The sequence below is a fragment of the Musca autumnalis genome, unplaced genomic scaffold (genome assembly GCF_047663935.1).
Source record: "Musca autumnalis isolate F117 unplaced genomic scaffold, ASM4766393v1 scaffold_5, whole genome shotgun sequence".
NCBI lineage: Eukaryota > Metazoa > Arthropoda > Insecta > Diptera > Muscidae > Musca > Musca autumnalis.
In genome coordinates this window covers 158,290,190-158,315,058 of record NW_027412088.1, presented here as the reverse complement: position 1 = coordinate 158,315,058, position 24,869 = coordinate 158,290,190, and the positions used below count along the sequence as shown (strand labels likewise).

Sequence of the window (24,869 nt, the reverse complement as noted above, 5' to 3'; positions counted from 1 at the left end):
AAGGGAGTCGAAGGATATCGAAGCAGACAAATATTTGTTAAGAATAACGGATGAAATTCAGGCGGAATTCTGTATAACACATGGTTTGAATACGGACAGAAACAGAATACTTAAGCTTTTAAAAAGGTTGGAGAAAATAACAAATGCCAATTATAATTGAATTTAAATGATTATTAATAAATAAGAAACAACAACTATTCTTGTTGCATATTTTTTGGGGGAAGAGAATGCAATGGTTTATGTATAATTGTCATCTTCTAATCTAAAATTTTGTCCCTGTGTTTAGCAAAAATATGGCAACACTATACACAGTTACTATTTCGTGCCACAGCTCGCTTTTCGCTTCAACAACTTATTATTATAGCTCACCCTATCCCTAATTTGGTTCAACAGCTCTCTCTTAGTGTTCAACCACTTCATATTATAACGCAACAGCTCCCTAATATTACTCAACAGATCCCTCAACCCTCTTCACTTTAAACCGAACCTATTCATACAAGGACCACATTTTGATATTTCTCAAACATACCATTTGGTTCAAATTTATGAAAGTTAAAAAAATTACAAAGCGTACAGATATCATATTTTCAAGAATATTTATTTCAAGCAAATAAATATTAGTGTTCCTCACTCAAATTGAAAATTCGAAGGAAAAGAAACTTAAACAATGCCATCTAGGGATTGAGCTGTCGATAACTAAATTATTACGAAGAACTTGTGTACATAACTGTACCATATTACTCATTAAAACAAAAAATGAAATAAAAAACAATGATATTCAGAAGACCATAGATTGCATTTATTATATAAAACCCTATATGTATTATATATAGTTTTGTCGTCTTGGACAGTCATTTCTAATGATGTATTCCTTTTATATTTAATATAAACATTAAACCCCTATAAAAGTTGGGTTAGACTCGGAAACTATATTCAGTTTTCAAAATTCCTTTAAAGGAGTGAGACATTTCATCAAGAAAAGTAAGAAACCTAAAAATGGTCAGTAATATCAACGGAGAGCTAAGAGTTGAGTTCGAGAATGAAACAGAGTTCGAAAAGATTTGTTGCAATATGTTAGACCATTACGAGGCAACACAAAATACACCACAACAAATTGAATTATTTGAAATGGACTATGAGTTCGAGGCTGCTTGCGTTAAAGCTGTAAATGAATTCGAGGCAAAGTATAATGAGTCTCTGCTAGTGGAAACCGATGCTGCAGGAAAGGAGAACGAAACCCGAACAAACCAATCTTTGGAGAATTCAGAAGAAGATTATCCGTATATACCAGAAGCACAAAACGTATGGGCATTGGATGAAAACGATCCATGGTTTATAGTTTAGTTTAGAGATGACTAAATAAATGAATAATATTGTATGTCTACAAAATATAAAGTATTCTTTCTGTTCTAGGATAATAAACAATAGAAAAGGCGAATACACATCTGCGACAATTATGAACATTTAAGCATGATTGTAAAATATTAAATATGCATATGGTGTTGAGGTTGGTTTCAGGTTAGGTTGGGTTGGGTTCGGGTTACGTTGGGTTCGGGGTAGGTTGGGTTCGGGTTAGGTTGGGTTCGGGTTAGGTTGGGTTCGGGTTAGGTTGGGTTCGGGTTAGGTTGGGTTCGGGTTAGGTTGGGTTCGGGTTAGGTTTTGAGTTCGGGTTAGGTTAGGTTGGGTTCGGGTTAGGTTGGATTCAGGTTGGGTTGGGGTTCAAGTTAGGTTGGGTTAAGATCAAGGGATACACTATTTATATTGTGACAATGTCCCACATTTAACAGTAGAACTGTAACTATGGAAGAAGAAATGTTGAAACGATTGGTTCAATCCCGCAATGTTTTGAAAAGAAAATTTCAAAACATTAAAAGGGGAGAACAAGCAAAAACAACCCAATTGGAAAATACCTTCAAACCAATAACAGATGAACTAAACAAATTAGTTAAAACCACAAGTGAAAATGCATCAAATACATGATATCCAAGACAGAAAATATGCATGAATATGAGAAAACACCGTTTTCCAGTATCAAGAAACATAAGGAAGATTTTAAAAACGAAGTCACTGCAAACGATGAAGAGTACGAAGAAGATAATAATCAAGATGAGTCAAGCAACGATGAGGGTGGAGAAGAATCTTTTTATTCTGATCATGATGATTATGATTATGAAAACAATCTTCTTCAATTGAAAATCAATAATAATCTGGACACTGTATACGGTCCACATAAAGATGTTAATGGGGAATGGAAATTTGGAGATAAACCTTTAGAAATAAATAATGAAAAAATTATCGTAGGAAACCAGAACTGGGCACTCACACCAGGCTTATTTGAACTTCTCTTTCATCAAAAACCCAAAAACTACGATGAATCAGAGTTGGAGATATATAAGAAAATTTTACTGGGATCCAATGCACATAAAGTAAACTACAGCCATAATGAACGAGTGAAATCTAACAAAGGATATAAATACACCAATATAATAAAGAAGATAATCGATGGTACTCACACTGGTAAAGGCCTAATGAGAGTAAATTCCGAAAAACCTCAATATGTATATTGGAACGATCCCAATGTTCTTGTTGAACGACTAAAGCGGTTGGTGGAATCAAATCAAAATGGAAAATATGACCGCACAAATGAGATGGTTTCTATAATTGAAGAACTACGAGAGGCAGATATTATATATTAATTATTCAAATGTGTACACTGCGATTACGAAATAAATGCAATCTATGGTCTTCTGAATATCATTGTTTTTTATTTCATTTTTTGTTTTAATGAGTAATATGGTACAGTTATGTACACAAGTCAGCATTTATAATATCTTCGTAATAATTTAGGTATCGATAACACAATCCCTAGATGGCATTGTTTAAGTTTCTTTTCCTTCGAATTTTCAATTTGAGTGAGGAACACTAATATTTATATGCTTGAAATAAATATTCTTGAAAATATCATATCTGTACGCTTTGTAATTTTTGTAACTTTCATAAATTTGAAGCAAATGGTATGCTTGATAACTATCAAAATGTGTTCCTTGTATGAAGAGGTTCGATCTTAAGTGAAGAGGGTTGAGTACGAAACTGTTGAATAAGATTAGGGAGCTCTTAAGTTATAATATGAAGCTGTTTAACTCTAAGAGAGTGCTGTTGAACCAAATTAGGGATAGGGTGAGCTATAATAATAAGTTGTTGAAACGAAAATCGAGCTGTAGCACGAAATAGTGACTGTGTATAGTGTTGCCATATTTTTGCTAAACACAGGGACAAAATTTTAGATAGAAGATGACAATTATACATAAACCATTGCATTCTCTTCCCCCCAAAAATATGCAACAAAAATATTTGTTTATTTCTTATTTATTAATAATCATTTAAATTCAATTATTATTGACATTTGTGATTTTCTCCATCCTTTTTAAAAGCTTAAGGATTCTGTTTCTGTCCGTTTTCAAACCATGTGTTATATAGAATTCCGCCTGAATTTCATCCGTTATTCTTAACAAATATTTGTCTGCTTCGATATCCTTCGACTCCCTTAATGTGCTTTCCTTGAAGATTTCAGGAAGAATATATTGAGAATCCATATTGTACCAGTTTGAAAGTATGTTTCTGACTAATAAAATTATTATAATATATGTATGCATTTATAGATCTTAAATGTTAATGAAGAGTGAGATTTTTGTTTTTCATAATTTGTGTATTAAATTGCGGAGAAATGGGGTGATATTTAGATGTTGTGATAAAAAAAGCAACATAAGCATATTTTCACATTTTATTTCAAGGTCAAGTTGAAGCATACTTTTGCATCTATTTGATGTTCCAGCCACATTTCTTATCTTTGAAAAAGGTCCAATAATCCATAATAATAACAAAATTGGATATTGAGTAATACTGAATGAAAAATCAATGATTCCTTCTTTTGTTTTAATGTAAACATATAACAACATAAAGTTGATGGTCATACATAATAATGCCTCAACAATGATCATTGCTTCAATCGAATAGTCGCAGAACAATGCTTAAACAGAGCTTAAAGCAAATTCTATTCTTTCCCTGCATTCCCCCTTCAAATCTCTTAATCATAATGTAAACCAGTGTTGCAGCATAATTCCATACTTTCCTTATAACTGTAAAGAATAAAACATACACACGCACCCACATTTGTATATTCCAATAACCCGAATCTTAATTTGACTTCCAAAACAAACATATCTAAAAAATCTAACGAATTCATGTGGAGCGTTAATGTCATACATTCTTCACAACTGCAAAGATCCACTTATATCCAAATCACCCCTACAATTCCATATTCAAGTCTTTGACGATTCCTAGTTTGACTTTTGAAATAAACAAATCGAAAAGAACATGAATTTCACAATATTGTGGAATTCATTAAGCATACATATGTTAAGCCAACTAAAAGTTCTTGTCGATTTCTTATTTGTAAAGATTGATTTCTTTTTTTTTTTGCTATTCCCTTTTCCCCCTTCACTCTCCTAAAATAAACCTATCTTCACTTTTCCATACATATTCATTTTCAAGGTCAATATAACCACAAATATACATACATTTATACATACATACAGGGTTTAAAGAACCAGACGTGGTGTCGTCTTTAAAAAAGTCCAATAACCTAGTTTCTTAACATTTAATCAAAACAAATCCGATATTGTGTAATACTGAATGAAAGTTCAATGATTCCTTCTTTTGGTTTAATGCAAACATACACAGCATAAATTTAAAGGAAGCTGGACTGACGTACATATAAACGCTATGCCTCAACAATGGTCATCGATTTCTTATTTGTACACATTGGTCCCCCATCCCCCTTAACTTCCCTAATCACAGGCACTTGTCGCCTTTTGCTTTCGTTAAAGGCGACAATTAAAGCAAAGGAAAAAGAACCAAACGACATACACACAAACATACAATAAAGCGATCGTGGCTGCTGATCCAATACAAAGCAAAGGAAACATACGGCATACACACAAACATATGTACATATAAACTCATTGCTTCAACAATGGTCACTGCTTCAATCGAAGTGTAACATTCATACAAACATAGGGTTAATGCTCTAACTAAAAAGCATTCGTTGATTTCCGCTTCCAAGCTCTTACTCATAATAAAGAGCTACAACATAATGCCATTACATTCATCATAACTGCAAAGAATCAAACATGCACTAGCACCCACATATACTTTAATATCCCGAACCATCCCTTCAATCCAATATTCAAGTCTTTGCCAATTCTTAACTTAACTTCTGAAATAAACAAATCGAAAAGATCCAAATGAATTCATTTGGATTGTTTCGATTTATGCACTCAAAGAAATTCTTGTCGCGTACAGTTTCAATCAAAATTATTTAAACCCAACTGATGATGACGTCATTTATTTCATAACATTAGGAAATTAGATCAATGAACTGGCAAACGGACTGAGAGACTGACGGACAAACAGGACCACCCACGTTGATCATGGACACGATTCAGCATGCTTACGGATATACGGAATTCCAAAAAGTTCCCGCGGACGGATGGACGGACGGAATTCCCAGAATTGCCCCATGGTAACGCGTGTTAATTGTTACATTACGGACAGACAGACTGAATTCCAAGAATTTCAGACGGTCACACATGCATACATATTTTTCCAGTGTACCACCACAAACGCTATGCCTCAACAATGGTCATCGATTTCTCATTTGTACACATTGGTTCCCCTTTCCCCCTTAACTCCCCCAATCATATTTGCATTCATATCCAAATCCATTGACAAGGTCAATTTGAAGCAACCAAAAATTCAATCCACCCTTCAATTAAATATTAAAGACTTTGTCGCCTTCATCGAATAATAATAAACAAATCGAGAAGATCGATCGAATTCATATTCAAACACTCAGTAAATACTCAGTACACTTGTCCTCTGACTTAAAGTAAAGCAAAAGAACCAAACGACATACACACAAACATATAATAAACACAATGCCTCAACAATGGTCAATGCTTCATAATTAGATCAATCAACAGACAGACGGACAAACGATACCACCCACATTGATCATGGACACGATCCAGCATGCTTACGGACAGACGGACGGACAAACGAAGCCACCCACGTTGATAGTGGACATGCTTCCCCCCCAGCATAAGGAATTCCAAGAATTTCCCACGGTCTCATGGTATGCTGTTTGTTTACTTTATAAATGAGTCTGCGACCCTTTTTACCCCATTTGTTTACTTAAGATATGTAATTTGATACTTTTAATTACTATATGACTTGTAATTTGAGTTTTTTAATGGATTTTGAATCCTCCCCATATATCTACTAACATTGTTTGACGGAACTAACCGTAATTTGTCATTTGAGGTACCACCAAAAATTGTCAAGATAGGTCCACACTTTGAAATAGACCCGACATAAAGTTATCACCTGGTTGAACATAGTTTAGATTAAACAATTTCGACATTTGGAGCAGAACAGGAAAGGAGTGAACAGGAAAGGAAACTAAATAATCCATTTTTCTTAAGAATATTTTATGTCGGAGGGCACAAAAGTTTGGAGTTTGTACTTGTTCTATTTTGTTTCCATGCAACTCGTGTTGGAGGTTATAAAAAGTTCGGCCTGGCAGAACATATAGTATATTTAGAGCAAGGCACATTTATAGAAGTTAGAACTCGCAATCAGCTGCATTTTTATACCCTCCACCATAGTATGGAGGGTATATTAAGTTTGTTTTTCCGTTTGTAACGCATTGAAATACTCATTTGCGACCCTATAAAGTATATATATTCTTGATCAGGGTAAAATTCTGAGTCAATCTGTGCACGTCCGTCCGTCCGTCCGTCTGTGGTAATCACTCTAGCATCCACAAAAATGGAGTTAGAACGCTGAAGTTTTGGGAAAATGCGTCTTTTGTTTGCAGGCAGGTCAAGTTCGATGATGGGCTATATCGGTCCACGTTTTGGTATAGCCTACATATCGGTACCCCCCCGATTTACGGTATTTGAAGTTTTTAGCTACATTTTTAGACTGATGTAGCTATAATTTGACATTTAGGGCTCTTAAGTATCAATAAACTTATATAACAAAAATTTTTGACATAGGTCCACGTTTTGGTATAGCCCCCACATAACGGTACCCCCGATTTACGTTATTGTGACGTTTTTAGCTAGATTTTCAGACCGATTTAGCTATAATTTGACATTTAGGGCTCTTAAGTGTCAATAAACTTATATAACAAAAGTTGTGGACATAGGTCCACGTTTTGGTATAGCCCCCATATAACGGTACCCCCGATTTACGGCATTTTGACGTTTTAGCTACATTTTCAGACCGATTTAGCTATAAATTGACATTTAGGGTTCTTAAATGTCAATAAACTTATATAACTAGTGGACATAGGTCCATGTTTTGGAATAGCCCCCATCCCATTTAAGTCACATTTCTAGACCGAATTAGATACAATTTGATATTTAGGGTTCTTAGTGACCAAAAAACGTATATTCGAAAAAATTATGAACATAGGTCCATGTTTACAAGTTTTAACCGAATTATCTGTAATTTGAACATTTGACATTTGAAATTCTTAGTGGTCACCACACCTCTCCACCAAGAATTGTCAAGAAAGGTCGATGTATTGATAAAGCCCCCATATAAAAGTACCTCCCGATTTTCAGTAACTTGATAATTTTAGCTACAGTATTAAAGCAAACTAGCAGTAATTTGACATTTGATGTTCTTAGTGGTCACAACACCTCTCCATCCAAAACTGTCAACATAGGTCCATGTTCGGATATAGCTCCCATATAACGGTACCTCCCAATTTTCAGTAATTTGGCCATTTTAGGTAACTGTAATTTGACATTTGAAGGTTGTAGTGGTCACCACACATCTGCATAAACAATTTTCAACATAGCCCCAATATTTTACTTAAAATTTTTAACCGGACGTAGGTTCATGTTTTGGTATAGCCCCAAAACAAACCTCCCGATTTTCCGCACCTTTGCTTTATTTTTGGACGAACTTTCCGTAATTTGAAATTTAAAAGCCAACAAAAATTTTTCATTTAAGTTCATATTTTCGTATAGCCCACATACCTCCGAACTAGCTGTTAATGACATTTGAAGTTCCCACATTATGTACCGATTTTCGGTATTTTGAGGATTCTAGCTACAATTTTTAACTGAATTAGGAGTTATTTGATATTAAAGGGTCCCATCAAAAACTGTCAAAATAGGTCCATGTTTTATTATAACCCCTATATAACGGTACCTCCCAATTTCTAGCCCACCAAAAATTGTCAACATACATAGTTAGATATAGGCACCATAAAAAAGGGTCTCCCGAATGAAGCATTTTATGTACATTATCTGACATTTTAACGTAACCACTTAAAATTGGGGACAAGAATGAAAACTAATTATTCCATTTTAGTTCAGAATATTTTATGGTTGAGGGTATGAAAAGTTCGGCCCGGCCGAACTTAACGCTTTTTTACTTGTTATTTTTTAAACTTGGTTTCAAAATTTAATAATAAATTTCATGAGTAGACCATGAAATTCGAAATTTGCTACCATAAAATACTTCTTTTCATCCTAAACGTGTAATAAAAATGACATACGGCAGTTCTGATTGCTTTATATTTACGTTTTGATTCATTTTTTTTTTATTTTAGAGGATTTTCAAAATGTATTTATGTTTTTCCTGAGAACATTTTAGAACGACAACAAAAAACATTGTTCCACAACATCCCATACGGGATAAGGGAGACTTCTCGCATATCAATGAGTGCACCTCAATTCATATTTAGCTCAATGATATGGGACCTACTGTTTATCGCCGAGTCCGAACGTCGTGTCTTAAGACACCAAATGTGAGAAGTTTTTCAAGGCTGAAATACCCCAATTTGTGTCTGAAACATCGGCGTTTGTTCAACTTTTCCTTAACTGCATCAAATCTTATATCGTCATACCTTAGTAATCGTTCCCAGTCGGTATACACGGGAGTAAAGATATCAAAACCGTTGCTAGTACTTAAAGGAGTGCCGCAAGGATCCATAATAAGACCACTTTTGTTCTCCATGTATGCAAAGGATCTTCCTATTCAGCTAACCTATTGTAAAATCCACATGTATGCAGACGACGTGCAAATCTACACAAGCTGCACTGTAAACAACATCAATCAGTGTGTTCAACATCTAAATTATGACCTCGAGAGAGTATGTGAATGGGCTAAAGCCAACGGTCTATTCTTAAATCCACAAAAGTCTAAGTGTTTAATTATTCACAAAAATAAAAATTTTTCCCCGCAAACTTCTGAAATATTTATAAATAATGAAAAGGCCGACTTAGTTTCCTGCGCTAAAAATCTGGGTGTAATTTTCAACACTACTTTAAGTTGGTCAAATCACATAAATGCAGTCGTTGGACAAACTTATGCCAAACTACGTACATTGTGGCTAACACAGTCATGCACACCAACTAGCATAAGATGTCTCTTGGCAAAAACGTTTTTGGTCCCAAGCCTGTTGTATGGTTGTGAACTCTATGCACACTGTGATGCTGCTAGTCGACGTAAATTAAACGTAGCATTCAATAGTATAGTTCGTTATGTGTTTGGTCTAAACAAAACCCAACATGTCTCACAATTCGTCAACACCCTTTATGGATGCAGTTTCAGCAATCTTCTGAATTTGAAGGTTATACTATTCCTACATAGAATCATCAATAAACAAACGCCAAAATATCTTTACAACCGACTCTGTTTTGCTAGATCAGATAGAGGCAAAGTGTTGAAACAATTGAGATTTCGGAGCTTCATGTCTGAACGACAGTTTCTTATCGGGACCATACGTCTTTGGAACACTATCCCACACAATCTACAAGGCACCCGCAATGGATACACATTTAAAAAGAAGCTATTGAACTTTTTTTTCACATGAATAATATTTTATCATAGTATTTCCTATTTTTTTATTAATTGTTGTTTGATTTTTAAATAATTTTATATGATTTTGTCATTGTCTTTTCAAAAATGTATTTTTTTTATTTTGTTTTTATTGGAACTTATGCATGTAATATCACGATATTTATATAATTTATAGCAATGTAAGATGGATATGTTTTTTATGCAATAATCCTGTGCTATAATTCATAAGACTACAGTCTTGTTGTACAGGAGCTAATAATAAATAAATACTCAGGAAATGTCGCCAACATTACTGAGGGGTATTTTGCCACCGTTGAAAAATGTTTGATGTTGCCTGTTGTGTTGTGTGTTGTCGAAACCAAGTTTTAAAGTCATTCTTACATGTTCCTTTGTCACATGTCAATTGTTTTCTATCCTCTTTGTTATTCTATTTCATTTTGGCGTTTTTAAACAATGGTGATAGATTAGCAACACTATAGACTGCTGCGATAATAAAGCTTTTGTGTGTTTGTGTGCGTGAGCTTTAAATGCGAATAAACAAACATGTCCGTTATTTCAAAAAATTATGCAGCTTTTTTAAACTTTTGTATAACAGATTTTATAACAGTTTGACTTTATTTACCTGTAATTCTTTCATAAACTTTTGGTACTAAATAAGTAACAAGAAATCTAATAAACATATAAATTAATACTAAACCAAAAATACTGCCAACAATAATTGTCGTCCATTCCAAGGGATTTAGGGTGTTGGTTGCTGGATGAACATGATTGTTGATGCCAACCTGAAGAACAAATTTGAGAAAATAAGATAATTAGTTTCATGAGAAAAAAATAAGTGGAAGTCACGGGAAAATCTATTTATATGAATATAAAACACGAATTCCAGTGGACTTCAAATGTCAATTCCATTGTCAGATAAAATTTATCTGAAATCAAGTGAATTTCATTTGATGTATACACAATGGAATTGATGTTGAAATCCACGGGATTTCGTAAATATAAACGTACTATTCGATCTTATTATAATCATGGTAAACGGCTTTACGCCATGTATATATTAGAGCTTCTTGACGGGTTAACCTTCTTTATAAAAATTTATTTATATTTATACGCAATGGAATTTACATTTACATAGATCTAGTGTATTTATTAAATTCAATTACATGTAAACGTGCAATTATGTTGATTTATTTTTCATAAAATATATGAAAGTCCATATTTACATTAGGCAATTTTCCTTGCGGCAATTGTCAGTTTGTGGATGAGAGAGGGTGTTGAGAGGCAAAGGGTTACAATATGCCTCACCTCTCTCTCCTTCAAACTGACAATTGCCGCAAGGAAAATTGCCTAATGTAAATATGGACAAAGTAAACTTCAAATAAATCGATATACATAGGTTTATTATCTGAGAACAAACTCTAATGTAAACAAAGCTGAAGGAACCGGTTTTCTCTTATTTCATTTCATTTCTTACCCATCCTCCATTTTCATTTATCCAAGGCACTAGTTCATCTTCAATGACATCGGAAACGCTTTGCATTAATTTTGGCAAATACTCAGGATGTCCTTGACGAACACAATCCACCGAAAGTCCTCCAGCTATGGCGAAGAGTGAAACAATTTTACTCCATGTTATATCCATACGGAATAGTTCACGTGCCACAGCGCTAACCAAAAGTATTACAGTATCGGCTGATTGGAATTCCCCACCAGGATTGCGACAAATTTGCCTGGCAACTCCAGTATAAATGCGGGGATGCATACGCTCCAATTCATCACCAAGCTGTAAAAGGAGAAAAATAGAAAAAAAATATCCTTAAAGTATCAAAAAATAAAATTTAAATGCCCGTCACTTACCAGCATAACAGCTGGAAATACCTCACGCACCACAGACATGGTGGATGTACCTAAAATACTGCGTATCCTTTGTAGTCCCAACTTTTTATTGAATAGCCCAGAACGTCGGAGGCGTCTCTTTATATACTGACCACAGAGGCAACGTCCTTGTGTAACTATTTCCTGTGCCGGTATCTGTGCACCCTTCCAACCAATCGTATAGGAAAGTTTTCTCGTAACCACATCACTAACATTACTTAAACGTCTTCGTGTGGAAATTTGATTAACTTCTAGCAGATTTGCTGAATGTAATGTAGCGGGAAAACTAAATTTTCTTCTCGATTGAATACTTGTCAAGCGATCGTTCATTCCAGGTGGTTGAAGAAAATTCGACCCGTAGCTACTACTGCTGCCATAACCATTTTGATTGTTCTCGTTATAGGAGCCGGAATTTGACATTCTAATGGAGGACGCTCGAAGGAATTATTCTGGAATGAAAACGAAAATGAAAAATATTTAGGAAGGAATATTATATACGGAGGCTGACGATATATTTGTTCCGGAAGGTTTGTTGTTGTGATAAAATATTATTATAGTAACACTTTATAAACGCTTTTCAAAAAAGTGGGCCAAAAAGACCCTTGCTTGAGGGCCAACTTACTTAATAAAAATATTTATTCCTCGCATCGTTTTCCGTAATTTTAACGAAGACACTATGTACCTAAAATGCAAGGATTCCAAGTAAGCTTAACATGTATATTTTCAAAAATGTAGAAATGGGGGAACTCTTTTCACATATTTAGGTTACTTTCCGAAGTAAACTTTCAAAACGCCGATAAACATGTCTTCTTTTTTCAATCCTCTTTCATAATCTCCCCGTGGTTTCTGGAAATTGTAGAAAAATGAATTATGTTGTACCGCCTAATCGCATTTCTTTGGCAAGTCAAATAGATTAGCATACTTTTAGGGGGAGTATTTAAATAATAAATACCGGACTACCCTCAAACTATAAAGGATGAGGCTGACTTTACAGGGAAATAAACTTTAAGCCTGGGAAGTAAACCAAAGAGCTGGATCACTTTCTGTAAGCTTGGTCTTTTAATACCAATATTCGCGGATACAATATTACAATAACTTCGTACAAGTATAAGATTCGAAGCATTGTCAAATTAATATTAAATGATTTTCGCCCTATCAGGCAAAATTATAAAGGAATCGTTTTTGATTTTCAGACTTTTCAAACTTGAAGGTTGACTAATAGAAAGTCGACTTATGAATCTTAACAAGTGAGGAAAAATAGAATTGCTCATTCCAACGTAATGTAGGATGGTCTGGTCTGAGGTCTTCATAAAATCTCTAGAACGTGACACGATGAAAAGTATTGCATAAAACCCCAATTTCCAGAACACTGCCTAGAAACAAGTCGATTATAGGATAAGGATCTGTTTCGCACCAAGGCAATAGAAGGTGATATACCAATCCCTTGGCGGCCGGTTCTATACACCGGATTGACTCGGAGGAACCCCTACAATTATGTATTTGTGTATTTTTTCACTACGGGAGCGGCAATATATCCCGGAATGCCTGTTTCGAGCTCTTTTTGTCCTTGTCGGGATAGAGAAGTACCCCGGGCCCGGGACATCTGTTTCGTTTGCAAGATCCGCATACATCACAGGTTAACATCGGGGATACATATATAATGGATGTAGGGAATGGTAGCACTTCCGAGGCTACTACTGTGATATGAGTTATGTTGTTGTTTGCTGCACCCGAGTATCTCCTACTGTGTCTTCAACTTCGTCCTCGGATTCACCCCACCACAGTCTTCTCAACAACAAACGAATCACCTTACACCACATGTTGTTGTTGAGCGCCACGGAAATGCGTCGTTCCTAAAGTTCAATTGCAACGGTCTGCGCAACAACGTCAGCGAAATTGTAGATTTTATGGTCGCTGCTATTCAGGAAAAATGGTCACTGCCAACTGTAGCTTGTAATATTGCGATTGCTACAACGTTTTGCGGGATAATCATGCAAGAAGCCCAAGAGGAGGGCTTGCCTTGCAAATGTTAGCGCAACGCTGTGGAGGGAGCTGGCCAGCGAACCGCCTTAAGGAATGCAACAGAGAGCCTCCTCATGATCAGTGAACCATTTTCATGAGGAGATGAAGATTTCGCAGTTACATTAGCACAACAAGATGTTGTCGATGCCAAATCTACTTGTTACAATTTTGCTGACAAGCTCGTCAGCAGAGATCTTCGTGATCTAGAGAGGTACAAACGAGAACCTAGATCAACGAGGAGGCTCACCCTCCCATTCATGGCAGCAAAAGAATGCCAGCAGCCAAGACGGACCCAAATACTTTTAGCCAATTAAGACCCTGCGCTACACGAACGAACATATTTGCGTTGCTATAACGACAAGAACAAATTCTCTCCGCAACAAAGTCAGAGAAATTGTAAACGCTATAAGTCGGAGAAACATCATGGTCGCCGGGATCCGTACTTTTCTAAACCATGGCTTATTGGCAAGGGTTCAGAAAATTAATTTGTCAGCGTTTTAGTGTGCTGTCCATTCCCTCAGATCCTTGGGTACCTGAAAAAACTTCCCGGGATATCACCACTGTAGCAGCCGCTCGACCAGCAGGTCAAATAGCCGAAATTAGACCAGAATTTCCAGCAGAGGCAAGGGACTAGCAAATGAGAGTGATGAGCTTCGTCGTACTAACCATGAAGACCCAAGAGTCATAGAACTCACTCTTGAAGTTAAGAGGTTAGTAGCCGAGCACAAGCAGAAAAAGTGGCTAGAACACCTGAGCCTATGCATAATTAGTACAGGATTAAGAAAATTGTGGGCAACTGTTAAATTATTCTCGAAGGATGAGGATGATAGAATGGCGGTTAGTTTTAATGGCGTGACAGTGATTGATCCTAAGAAATGGCCGTTGTATTTTAACCAATGAGCGATGTTGCAGATGTCATCCAAAACGCGAAATCATTTAAAGCGTTGAGACCACACGGAATAGCATTGAGTATTTGACAAGTGTCTCCCATTGACCTCAATTTAGCAACCCTTATTGTACCAGAAGCCTGGAAAGTTGGAAAAGTGATCTCGCTACTGCAGCCAGATAAGGATGTCAGCAGAGGCGAAGATGCTGGAGGCATTACTTCTCCCCATGATGAGAGGCTGTTTCCCTGTAGAGCCTAATATCAGCATGGATACCGGAAAATGCACAGTACCACAATAGCATCATTACACATATTAGCTGAGGACTGAACCAGGTCAGGCCGTGTGACAAAACAGCCATGGTAGCTCTTGATCTACTGAAGTCCTTCGATACCGTCAACCATGACAAACTGTTCACTGATATAGACGAGAATTTAGAAAAAAAGAAGTCAAAGACCCGTAGAATGAAACAGGGAGTTCCCCAAGGCGGGTTGATAACTCCGGAACTGTATAACCTCTATAATACTTATTCGTTCCACAAACATCTCAGTAGGGACAAGGGAGACTTCACTCATATCAATGTGTGCACCCCGATTCATATTAGCTCAATGGTAAGAGATCTACATTCCCCACCATAGTACATACTTATGAGTCCAGTCATAAGTATGTACTTGTCGTCGACTTCTATCGTCGATGACATATCTGATAGGTTAATTATTTATATAGCTGATCTAATGCATTTCTTCCATCCATATGAAAATATCAGCCGCTAAATACACTGCCTCACTGTTTTCCACCCGAATGACTGAAATGAGACTCACCCTGAACATTTTGGTCGATGGCGTCCTTATTCCGACTAATAACTATGCACTGATATTGCATTAAACGTTCAATAGCACGTTTAGTCATCCGCACAAGCAAAAGCTATTTGCGAAAATAGCTCGCTGGCCGGCAGCATTTGGTGTGTTGACAAAAATCCTTGTTGACATCTTCCAAAGCAATAGGGTTGTGGTAAGCAATGCGGCGCCAAATGTGACACCAGTGAACCATCTTCATGAGGAGACGAAGATTTTATCGCTCCATCAGCAAAATATGATTAAGATCCGGACGTTGCAAAAGGACCGATGTAGTTTATACATATGTCTGAAAGAAATATTACATGCATACATATGTTCCCACACATCCCCGAAGGGATAAGTGGGACTTCTCTCATATCATGAGTACACACCGATTCATATTGGCTCAATGAATTTTTAACGCCGAGTTCGTACGTATCTTACGACAACACTTGTATAGAAGCTTTACATGGCTAAAATACTCTGGAAATGTCGCCGAAATTACCCTGAGGGGAAACCTGATCTGTATTACTATGCGCAAAGTTTGGATCAAAACGGTTACTCTCCTCAAAAGTTATCGATTAGCGAAACCAAATTAATTTTTGTGGGGACGGTGCACAAGGTAGTTGCTCATATTCGAACTTGATATAATTTTGAACAAAATATTAGGAGAACGAAATATTGGAACGAAGTATGAACAATATATGGGGATTTCTGAGTGAAATCGGACACTTTTTCAAGATGAGGTTTTTTATTTCCTTTATGTGTCCGATTTCACTCAGAAATCCCCTTATGTACTTTGATAACTTTTTGCCGTAACTTTATATAAACTAGCCTACTTTATTCAGTGAATCCGTCAAATGAACTTATTCGACCCTGATGTAAACATATCAAAAAACACCAACCAATTACGAGAATAAACCCTATCTACCGAGAACTTGTATTATTTCTCACAGAATAGTTCAATCTCTGGTGTTGCTTCATTTCAACATTTGTTTTTCTATTTTCCGTTACCATATCCAATAGACCTGCGGAGATTCCATTTATAGAAACGTTTTCCATTTGAATGGAATTTTGCAATCTGTTGGACTTCGTAGTTAGTCTATAGTTATGGCTTATGATAATTAGGTGCAAACTATTTGTACACTTCCAAGTATTTCAACATCACGACTCTGTTTTAGTTTTGTTTTTCTATTTGATTTTCTTCTCATGTCTTGACAATTAATTCCCTGCCAACTGTTTATGGTGGCTGCAATGAACGAACCAAACTGGCAACTAGCAAACAAATGATGCAGTATTGCAGAAAATGCAATAGACTTTTATAGGATCCATAGAAATCCATTTACAGAGTAGAAAGGTTTATTTTATATGGAAATTGGAGTTCAGTTGTTGTGTGGATAGTGAGAAGGAGAAAAAGTTTCAAAATCAAAACTAGACGACTTTGTTTCATAAATGAGAATATACAATTTGATGTTAGGTTGAAAAGGCTTTCTAATACTAATAATAACTTACTTACTTACTTAGCTGGCCCAATTCAGAACATTTGTCCTATGGGCCGAACTAAGAAAAGATCTCCAATTCTCTCTATTTGTTGCTTCGCTTTCTGGAATACCGCACCTTTGCTTTGCTAATAATAATTGTTCCTGTAAAGTCGGATAATGTGTGAATCCAAGTTAATACCTTTTTGTCTCTATAAATTTTGAAAATACTAAAACATCGCTTTAGTCAAGTTATCTCATATCTTATTTCCATTCCCTCAAAGTGTTTTCAACATGTCTTGAAAATTTGTCTTCAACTTTTTTATTTTTTAAATTGCAATTATAATTCTTATCAGTGGATCAAAATCTCGAATTACCTTTTCATGAGTTTGTGCCTTAATTAACTTCACTTGTCAGTTCATTAAAAGTTAATTAATTAATTTTTCAAATACCATATCTCACCGATACATCGACAGGCAGGCAGAAACATTACGAAATTGTAATGGCTTTGATCTTATGAGATTCAAACAGACAAGCCTTTGGATTCGGGCCTACTCTTTTGCCACCATCCATCCTTTAGAATCGAACTAGTTTTTATCGTTGTCATATCTTGTTTTTTTTTTTATTGGCCTTACAACACAACCACCGCAGCAACACCAATCAACATCGACAACATTCATGTTTTGGCTAAAATATGTTAGCAACAAATGCTACACTTCATCAAATGGTTGGTGCTTAGCTTACATTTACAATTCGCTCGTATTTGCCAATTGAAAAGCAAACATATTTTTGTTCACATTTTTTATGACATTTTTTAACGTTTGTGAATTTTGATTAAAATTCCGCTAAACCATAAAAGCGAAGTTAAAATTTCAAAATTATTATGATTTGCAGCTATTTGCGGATTTAAGTGTTTATCCGTCTGTCTATCGATGGATTTCGTTAGAGTCTTAATGAAGGACCAGATATCCACTGCCGTTGCTACCGTTGTAGCTGCAAGAGTTAATATGAGAAACCACACACCGATCAATAGATTACTAAGTGCGTAATTTACACAGAAGAACACTGGGAGAAATTTGGAGAACAGAAAAAAAACTTTAAAAGCTGGTGGTGAGGATCCAATGACTGTAGGGCCAGGTCAGGCAATGTGCGCTTACTGAGAGCATGTGAGCGAAAATTTCAATGTAAAATGCATTGAAATGTATGCTCACTTGCTCCCAGCAAGCGCACATTGCCTATCCTTGCTGTAGGGAATTGGAGCACTTTTGGTCTTAGTCACCTCCAGGACTACAGCGATAGCAGTTGTTGTAACAGTATTTGATATATTTGTTAGTTCGTTGTTGCGCTTAATCTGGCTCTGGGTCTATATCCAGTACTAGTAATGAGTCTGCTTCGATGGGTTGTAACCACAAAGCCACTGGAGTTAGTTGAGTAGTTTGGCAGGGTAGTTGAAAAGGTGCAGTGTGTCGTGCATGCCTGTGGCGCTATATCCTAGAGAAATTTAGACGGCTACACCATCCTGAGCGTAAGTAGATGAGCCAAAACTACCCTGAAGCTAAAGCTCCTCAGCTGCGATAGATGCAGGACACTGCCCGAGAGACGCATTCACACGATCGTTGTTTATGGCATCTGTGACTCCATCTGTATGAATGTTATTTAAACCTGCTTGAGAGGTTTGTTGTTCTAGGAATTCTCTTTTGTAACGTCGGACCGCTCTTTCTAGATCATGAAGATCCTTGATACAATGCTTGGGTTGTGATTAGGATGGCTCTCACGGTAACATCCGAGCATGTACTGAAACAAAAGCATGTCATGGTGTTGCTGTACTGGAAGAATCTTTGTATCCTCATGTAGATGATCCAGTGAAGTTTTGAGGAGGGACCCTGTTGCAGTTCTGAGGGCGGCATTCTGACAGCTTTGAATATTTTTCTGTCGCGTTGCACTTATATTCGTGGACTACATTGGCGCCGCATTGCTTCCCACAGACCGACCTATCGCGTTATATTTGCCTATTGCTCGCTTGGAAAAAGGTGTAAGATAAGTCAAACCTTCCACAAATGACATCGGGGGACGTAACTGATGCCAAGATCGTACAATCATCTGCATTCGTTACGATCTCAGCTTAAACAGTTGCGGAGATATTACGGCACCGTGGGGAACTCCGTGTCTTTAACTCTAAGGGGCTTGGACTTCTTGTTCCTGAATTCCATATAATTGATTATTGAATGTTTCAAACTTGGCCGGAGGGTAGTCTGCTCAATGTCTTCAAAAACCATCACTGTTGTATGCTACGGCTTGCTGGGGCTGAGTCCTCGACTAATATGTGAGGAGATGGCGTGCAGCGCTGTCGCCGTGCTGTGCTGCTAAGGCGGCCATCATCTGCTTTTTCACATGTATGTTGTCACTTTGGGTATACTAATATACAGAACAGCTGATGTCATACATGTGGAAAAGCAGATGGTCTGATGACGGCCTAAACGAAACCCATGCTGATGATCGGCAAGTGGATAGCTGGATCTGAAGCTGGGGAAAAGTAATGCCTCAAGTATCTTTGCTAAGGGCGACAAAAGCGAAATCTGTCTGTACGATTCTAAAATAAAGGGTGCTTCTAGAGACCCTTTATAAAATAATGGGTGCTTCTAGAGACCCTTTATAAAATAAAGGGTGCTTCTAGAGACCCTTTATAAAATAAAGGGTGCTTCTAGAGACCCTTTCAAAAAGGAAGGGTGCTTCTGGAGACCCTTTCTATAATAAAGGGTGCTTCTAGAGACCCTTTCTGAAATAAAGTGTGCTTCTAGAGTCTCTTTCCAAAAAGAAAGGGTGCTTCTAGAGACCCTTTCTAAAAGAAAGGGTGCTTCTAGAGACCCTTTCTAAAAGCACCCTTTAGAGACCCATTATAAAATAAAGGGTGCTTCTAGAGAATCGTTCTAAAAGAAAGGGTGCTTCTAGAGACCCTTTCTAAAAGGAAGGGTGCTTCTAAAGACCCTTTCTTAGAGAAAGGGTGCTTCTAAAGACCCTTTCTTAGAGAAAGGGTGCTTCTAGAGACCCTTTATAAAATAAAGGGTGCTTCTAGAGACCCTTTATAAAATAATGGGTGCTTCTAGAGACCCTTTCTAAAACAAAGCGTGCTTCTAGAGACCCTTTCTAAAATAAAGGGTGCTTCTAGAGACCCTTTCTAAAAGGAAGGGTGCTTCTAGAGACCCTTTCTATAATAAAGGGTGCTTCTAGAGACCCTTTCTAAAAGAAAGGGTGCTTACAGAGACCCTTTCTAAAAGAAAGGGTGCTTATAGAGACCCTTTCTAAAAGAAAGGGTGCTTATAGAGACCCTTTCTAAAAGAAAGGGTGCTTATAGAGACCCTTTGTAAAAGAAAGGGTGCTTCTAGAGACCCTTTCTAAAAGAAAGGGTGCTTCTAGAGACCCTTTGTAAAAGAAAGGGTGCTTCTAGAGACTCTTTCTAAAAGAAAGGGTGCTTACAGAGACCCTTTGTAAAAGAAAGGGTGCTTATAGAGACACTTTCTAAAAGAGAGGGTGGTTCTAGACACTCTTTCTAAAAGAGAGGATGGTTCTAGACACTCTTTCTAAAAGGAAGGGTGCTCTAGAGACCCTTTCTAAGAGAAAGGGGGCTTCTAGAGACGCTTTATAAAATAAAAGGTGCTTCTAGAGACCCTTTATAAAATAAAGGGTGCTTCTAGAGACTCTTTCTAAAAGAAAATGTGCTTCTAGAAACCCCTTTCTAAAAGAAAGGGTGCTTATAGAGGCTCTTTCTAAAAGAAAGGGTGTTTCTAGAGACCTTTTCTAAAAGAAAGGGTGTTTCTAGAGACCTTTTCTAAAAGAAAGAGAGCTTCTGGAGACCCTTTTTAAAAGAAATGGAGCTTTCTAAAAGAAAGGGTGCTTCTAAGGACCTTTTCTACAAGAAAGGTTGCTTCTATAGACTCTTTCTAAAATAAAGCTTGCTTATAGAGACAATTTCAAAAAGAAAGGGTGGTTCTAGAGACGCTCTCTAAAAGAAAGTATGGTTATAGAGCCGCTTTCTAAAAGAAAGGGTGCTTCTAGAGACCCTTTATAAAAGAAAGGGTTTTTCTAGAGACCGTTTCTAAAAGAAAGGGCGCTTCTAGAGAACCTTTCTAAAAAAATGGGTGCTTGTAGAGAACCTTTCTAAAACAAGGGTGCTTCTAGAGACCCTTTCTAAAATAAAAGGAGCTTCTGGAGAAATTTTCTAAAGGAAAGGGTGCTTCTAGAGACCCATAACATAAACCAAATACATTATCCCTGCCTTTGTTAGATTTTTCACCATGTAAGATACTATATTGGATATACATACATACTAATAAATAGAATTTCCTAACATCATTAATACAGTCCACCGTCAATAGAGGTAAGCCACTACTGTAACAGGTGTGTTTATGAATTATGACTGTTAAAAAATGTCAACGAATATGTGCTGTCATTAGTAGTTGTCATCATAAATGTTAAAATGTACAAAATTGTTTTTCTATTTCTGTTAATCGGGAGGCCTTCAGACTGTTTGTCACAGTGGCCTTCCTTTTCTGTGCTGATAAAGCTCTCTCAAGTGTTTGTCCACACATCTTTCTATGTTTTAATATTTTTTTTTCTTTTCATTGAAATTCCAATTTCAGTTGCAAAGCAAAATAATGATTTGTATGACAAGTTATCCATAAATGTCCCGGCTCTATCCGCTAATGGATTTTCTGCAGAGTTTTGATTTAATGCGGCATTTTTATTGTTGGTCGTAGTTTATAAATTGAGATAAAACGTAAATTATACATGCCAATAATACTCAACTGCTCCCACCTCCCAATTCCTTTTGACATCACTCAAGCTATGTTTATGATTCTGTTTCTGTTCAGAGAAAAAAATGTCTCTAATGTCCATCTACATCTGAGGTGTATACATAAATAGTTAATGAGTTTATTTAACAACGGGTGGTAAAAGTTTAATGATGTCTATCGACTAGACGAGATGTGTTTTTATAGACAAAAATTTTAATGTCTTTATAGCAATTTTTCATTGATGCACCAAATTTGACAAGCAAAAATTGATACAGTGTTGCAATTACCGATTTGGCAATGCAATGAATGCGATATTTTACAGTCAGTGACATGTAAGGGATGGCAAGTTGTGGTGACACTTTTTATGAAAAGAAACTTCGCTTATAAAAATAAAAAATGAAGTAAGCTAAGATTGTTTCCTATGCGAAAAATGTCAATTAAATTATTATCATAAAATAAAATTCAGTTTTGAAATTGATGTGAACACTCGCATTCCAATTACATTGGTAACCTCGAACCGAAGAAATTTAAATAATTTCTGATGTGTCAACCGAAAACAAAAATCCAAGGCGACGGTGCGTCCAATGGGAATGCCAATACAACAGGGTAAACAACAAGGGCCATATTGTCGGTGAGCAATGATTTCAGATAAAATCCATGACCAATCGGATGTTTCTGGGGAAGTCAACGTGGTTTCAACAACCGACAATGAAATCTTCAAAATCAAGTATATGAATTTCTATTAAAAGGCGATAGCTTAACAGCAACAGAAAATAGTAGAATCAAAACGAATCATCACCGTTTAAGAAGCAGTTCTCGGACAAGATCATCCAATGCTGGTACCAGTTTTCCACTCTGTTCTGCTGCCATGTACGACCTTAACACTATATCTTTGAAATGAAGGTTGATCTAGAGGTTCTCGTTTGTACTTATGGACCTTTCCCTCTAGATCATGAAGTACTCATGCTCATAAGGTTGTAGCAGGGGTAGTCATGACGATAAATTCCATGCAGGTACTGCATCGACAACATGTTGTTGTTCCGATTGTTCCGACCAGTAAAATCATCATGAGGAGGAACCCTGTTGCAGTCATAAGGTCGGAATTCTGGCAGGTTTGAACATTCTTTCACTACGTAATGATAACATTTGCATTCCACACTGGCGTCATGAAGGTTTCTTTGTCAGCAACCCAAGTACTGCCGGCCAGCAACCTGGTTCCTACTTCTGATCTTGCCACAAAGAGCTGTGGCTTGTGCGTTCAACTTAAACATTCTATCGAACGTTACACCCAATATACTTAGTAGGGTAGTTATTGGTCTAAATTAGGACGCTATCTACAGATACATACGTTCAGAGAGTGAACAGTGTGGCCGTGGATGTTTTCATATTCTTAGATGAAAGATCTGTACTAAGACAACTATGTAGATATTAGAGATATCGCAGATATCACCACGCCTTGGGAAAATTCCTGTACCCTCTACTGCTCTTAGAATTCCACAACTACTGCCGTCCGCACTTATAGTTAATTTTCCTCGAACAGCTTGGTATGGTTGTCGGTATCGAAGGACTTCGATAGGTCATGAGCCACAATGACTTTTCTTTCGCATGACCTGTTCTGATTCTGGCTTCTCACTGTGGAGAGAAGAACTGCCTCTAGAATCTTTGCTAATACCTACACGAGGGAAATTGGTTTATACGAATCACCTCAGTTGGCATCCTTGCTTGGCTTCAGTAGCGGGATCACCCCGCTAACTTTCCAGGCTTCTGACACATTCGATAGCAAAAGGCTATGAAGGGCTCCAATATTTAAATAGAAATCATGTGAGCCCATTAAATATGCCTATAGAAATCCATGAGGCGCTAAAAACATTCTATAGACATCCCGAGCGCCCACAGATCGGCTGAACATTTCAATAGAAATCTTGTGAGCCCACGAAGACCTAAAAATTCCGCAGAAATCTTCTGAAAACATGGAGGGATCAAATAATTTCTATAAAATACGTAGTGGTCAAAAATTGTTCTATAGAAACCTGGTGTATCGGAATAAAAGTACTACTCCTCCTCCGCATATGGTACGATCCTTCCGCAGAACCTTGTGATCGTCGCAACTTTGCAAGCTACACGTGACCCGAGCCCCTTGCAATTGAATTGTAGGAAAGATACATTTCCGGTGTGATGAACAAAAACATGTGATGTTAGCTGCTGTGTTTGTTGTTGTTGGGGAAACTGTGGAGGTTTCTCGTATTTCCATAACGATGACGAAGTTGGATACACGCTGGGAGATGTTCTGCAGCAGCAACATAATTTCTATCTCAGTAGTCCTAGATGCGACTATGGCCAGATCAGCCTCGGAAGTGCACATAATTGTTGAGGTGACGAAGATTTCTCCGAGTGAATCTGGTGATTAGAACATGCGGCATTGGGATTGGATGAATCTGTTAGCCCACCGTGCTAATACATCGGAAAACTTCTTGAGATTTACCTTGAGATGGCGCACCGCTTAAGAAATCTGGATGTAGGATATTTATTGCAATCGACCCTGCGATATTTCGACCGTTCTCTGTGGGGTTAGATCTCTAACCTCAAGATGGTATGAGAGGAACGATTTACGGTATTTTAAAGGTTATGGCCTCAATACTCCTCCGAAATGGCAAAAATGTTGGTACTTAGTCTTCGCTGGGGGTATAAAACCTTCCCCCAGAATTTTGTCGGTATAGGTCCACGCCTTCATATAGCCCCCATTGGACGCGTCCTCCCGGTTTTCGGTATTTTGAAGGTTGTGGCCTCAATATACCACCGAAATGGCTGAAACTTGGTATTTAGTCTTCATTTGGAGTATAAAACTTTCGTCCAGAATTTTGTTGGTATAGGTCCACGCCTTCATTTAGCCCCCATAGAACGGTACCTCCGATTTTCGGTATTTTGAAGGTTGTGGCCTCAATATTCTTCCGAAATTACTGAAATTTGGTATTTAGTTTTCGTTAGGGGTATTCAATTTTCTTCTCTAATTTTGTCGGTATAAGTCCACGCCTTTATATTGCT

At 37.1% G+C, this 24,869-nt stretch overlaps 1 protein-coding gene across 3 annotated transcripts in view; it reads right to left on the bottom strand.

Annotated features, from left to right (window-relative positions):
- Nucleotides 1-10,364: 10,364 nt before the first annotated feature.
- Nucleotides 10,365-24,869, bottom strand: part of Buffy (BCL2 family apoptosis regulator buffy) — a 67,795-nt gene continuing 53,290 nt past the window's right edge. Inside the window, exons 2-4 of one of the 3 annotated variants that reach the window (XM_073957816.1) lie at nucleotides 11,800-12,266; nucleotides 11,417-11,725; nucleotides 10,365-10,724 (exon numbers count right to left, since the gene is read on the bottom strand). In XM_073957816.1, the coding sequence (XP_073813917.1) occupies nucleotides 10,557-10,724; nucleotides 11,417-11,725; nucleotides 11,800-12,237 (915 nt within the window). In that variant the 5' untranslated portion in view covers nucleotides 12,238-12,266 and the 3' untranslated portion in view covers nucleotides 10,365-10,556. The remainder of the gene's footprint in view (nucleotides 10,725-11,416; nucleotides 11,726-11,799; nucleotides 12,267-24,869) is intronic. The other 2 variants (XM_073957819.1, XM_073957817.1) reach the window with 2 other exon arrangements.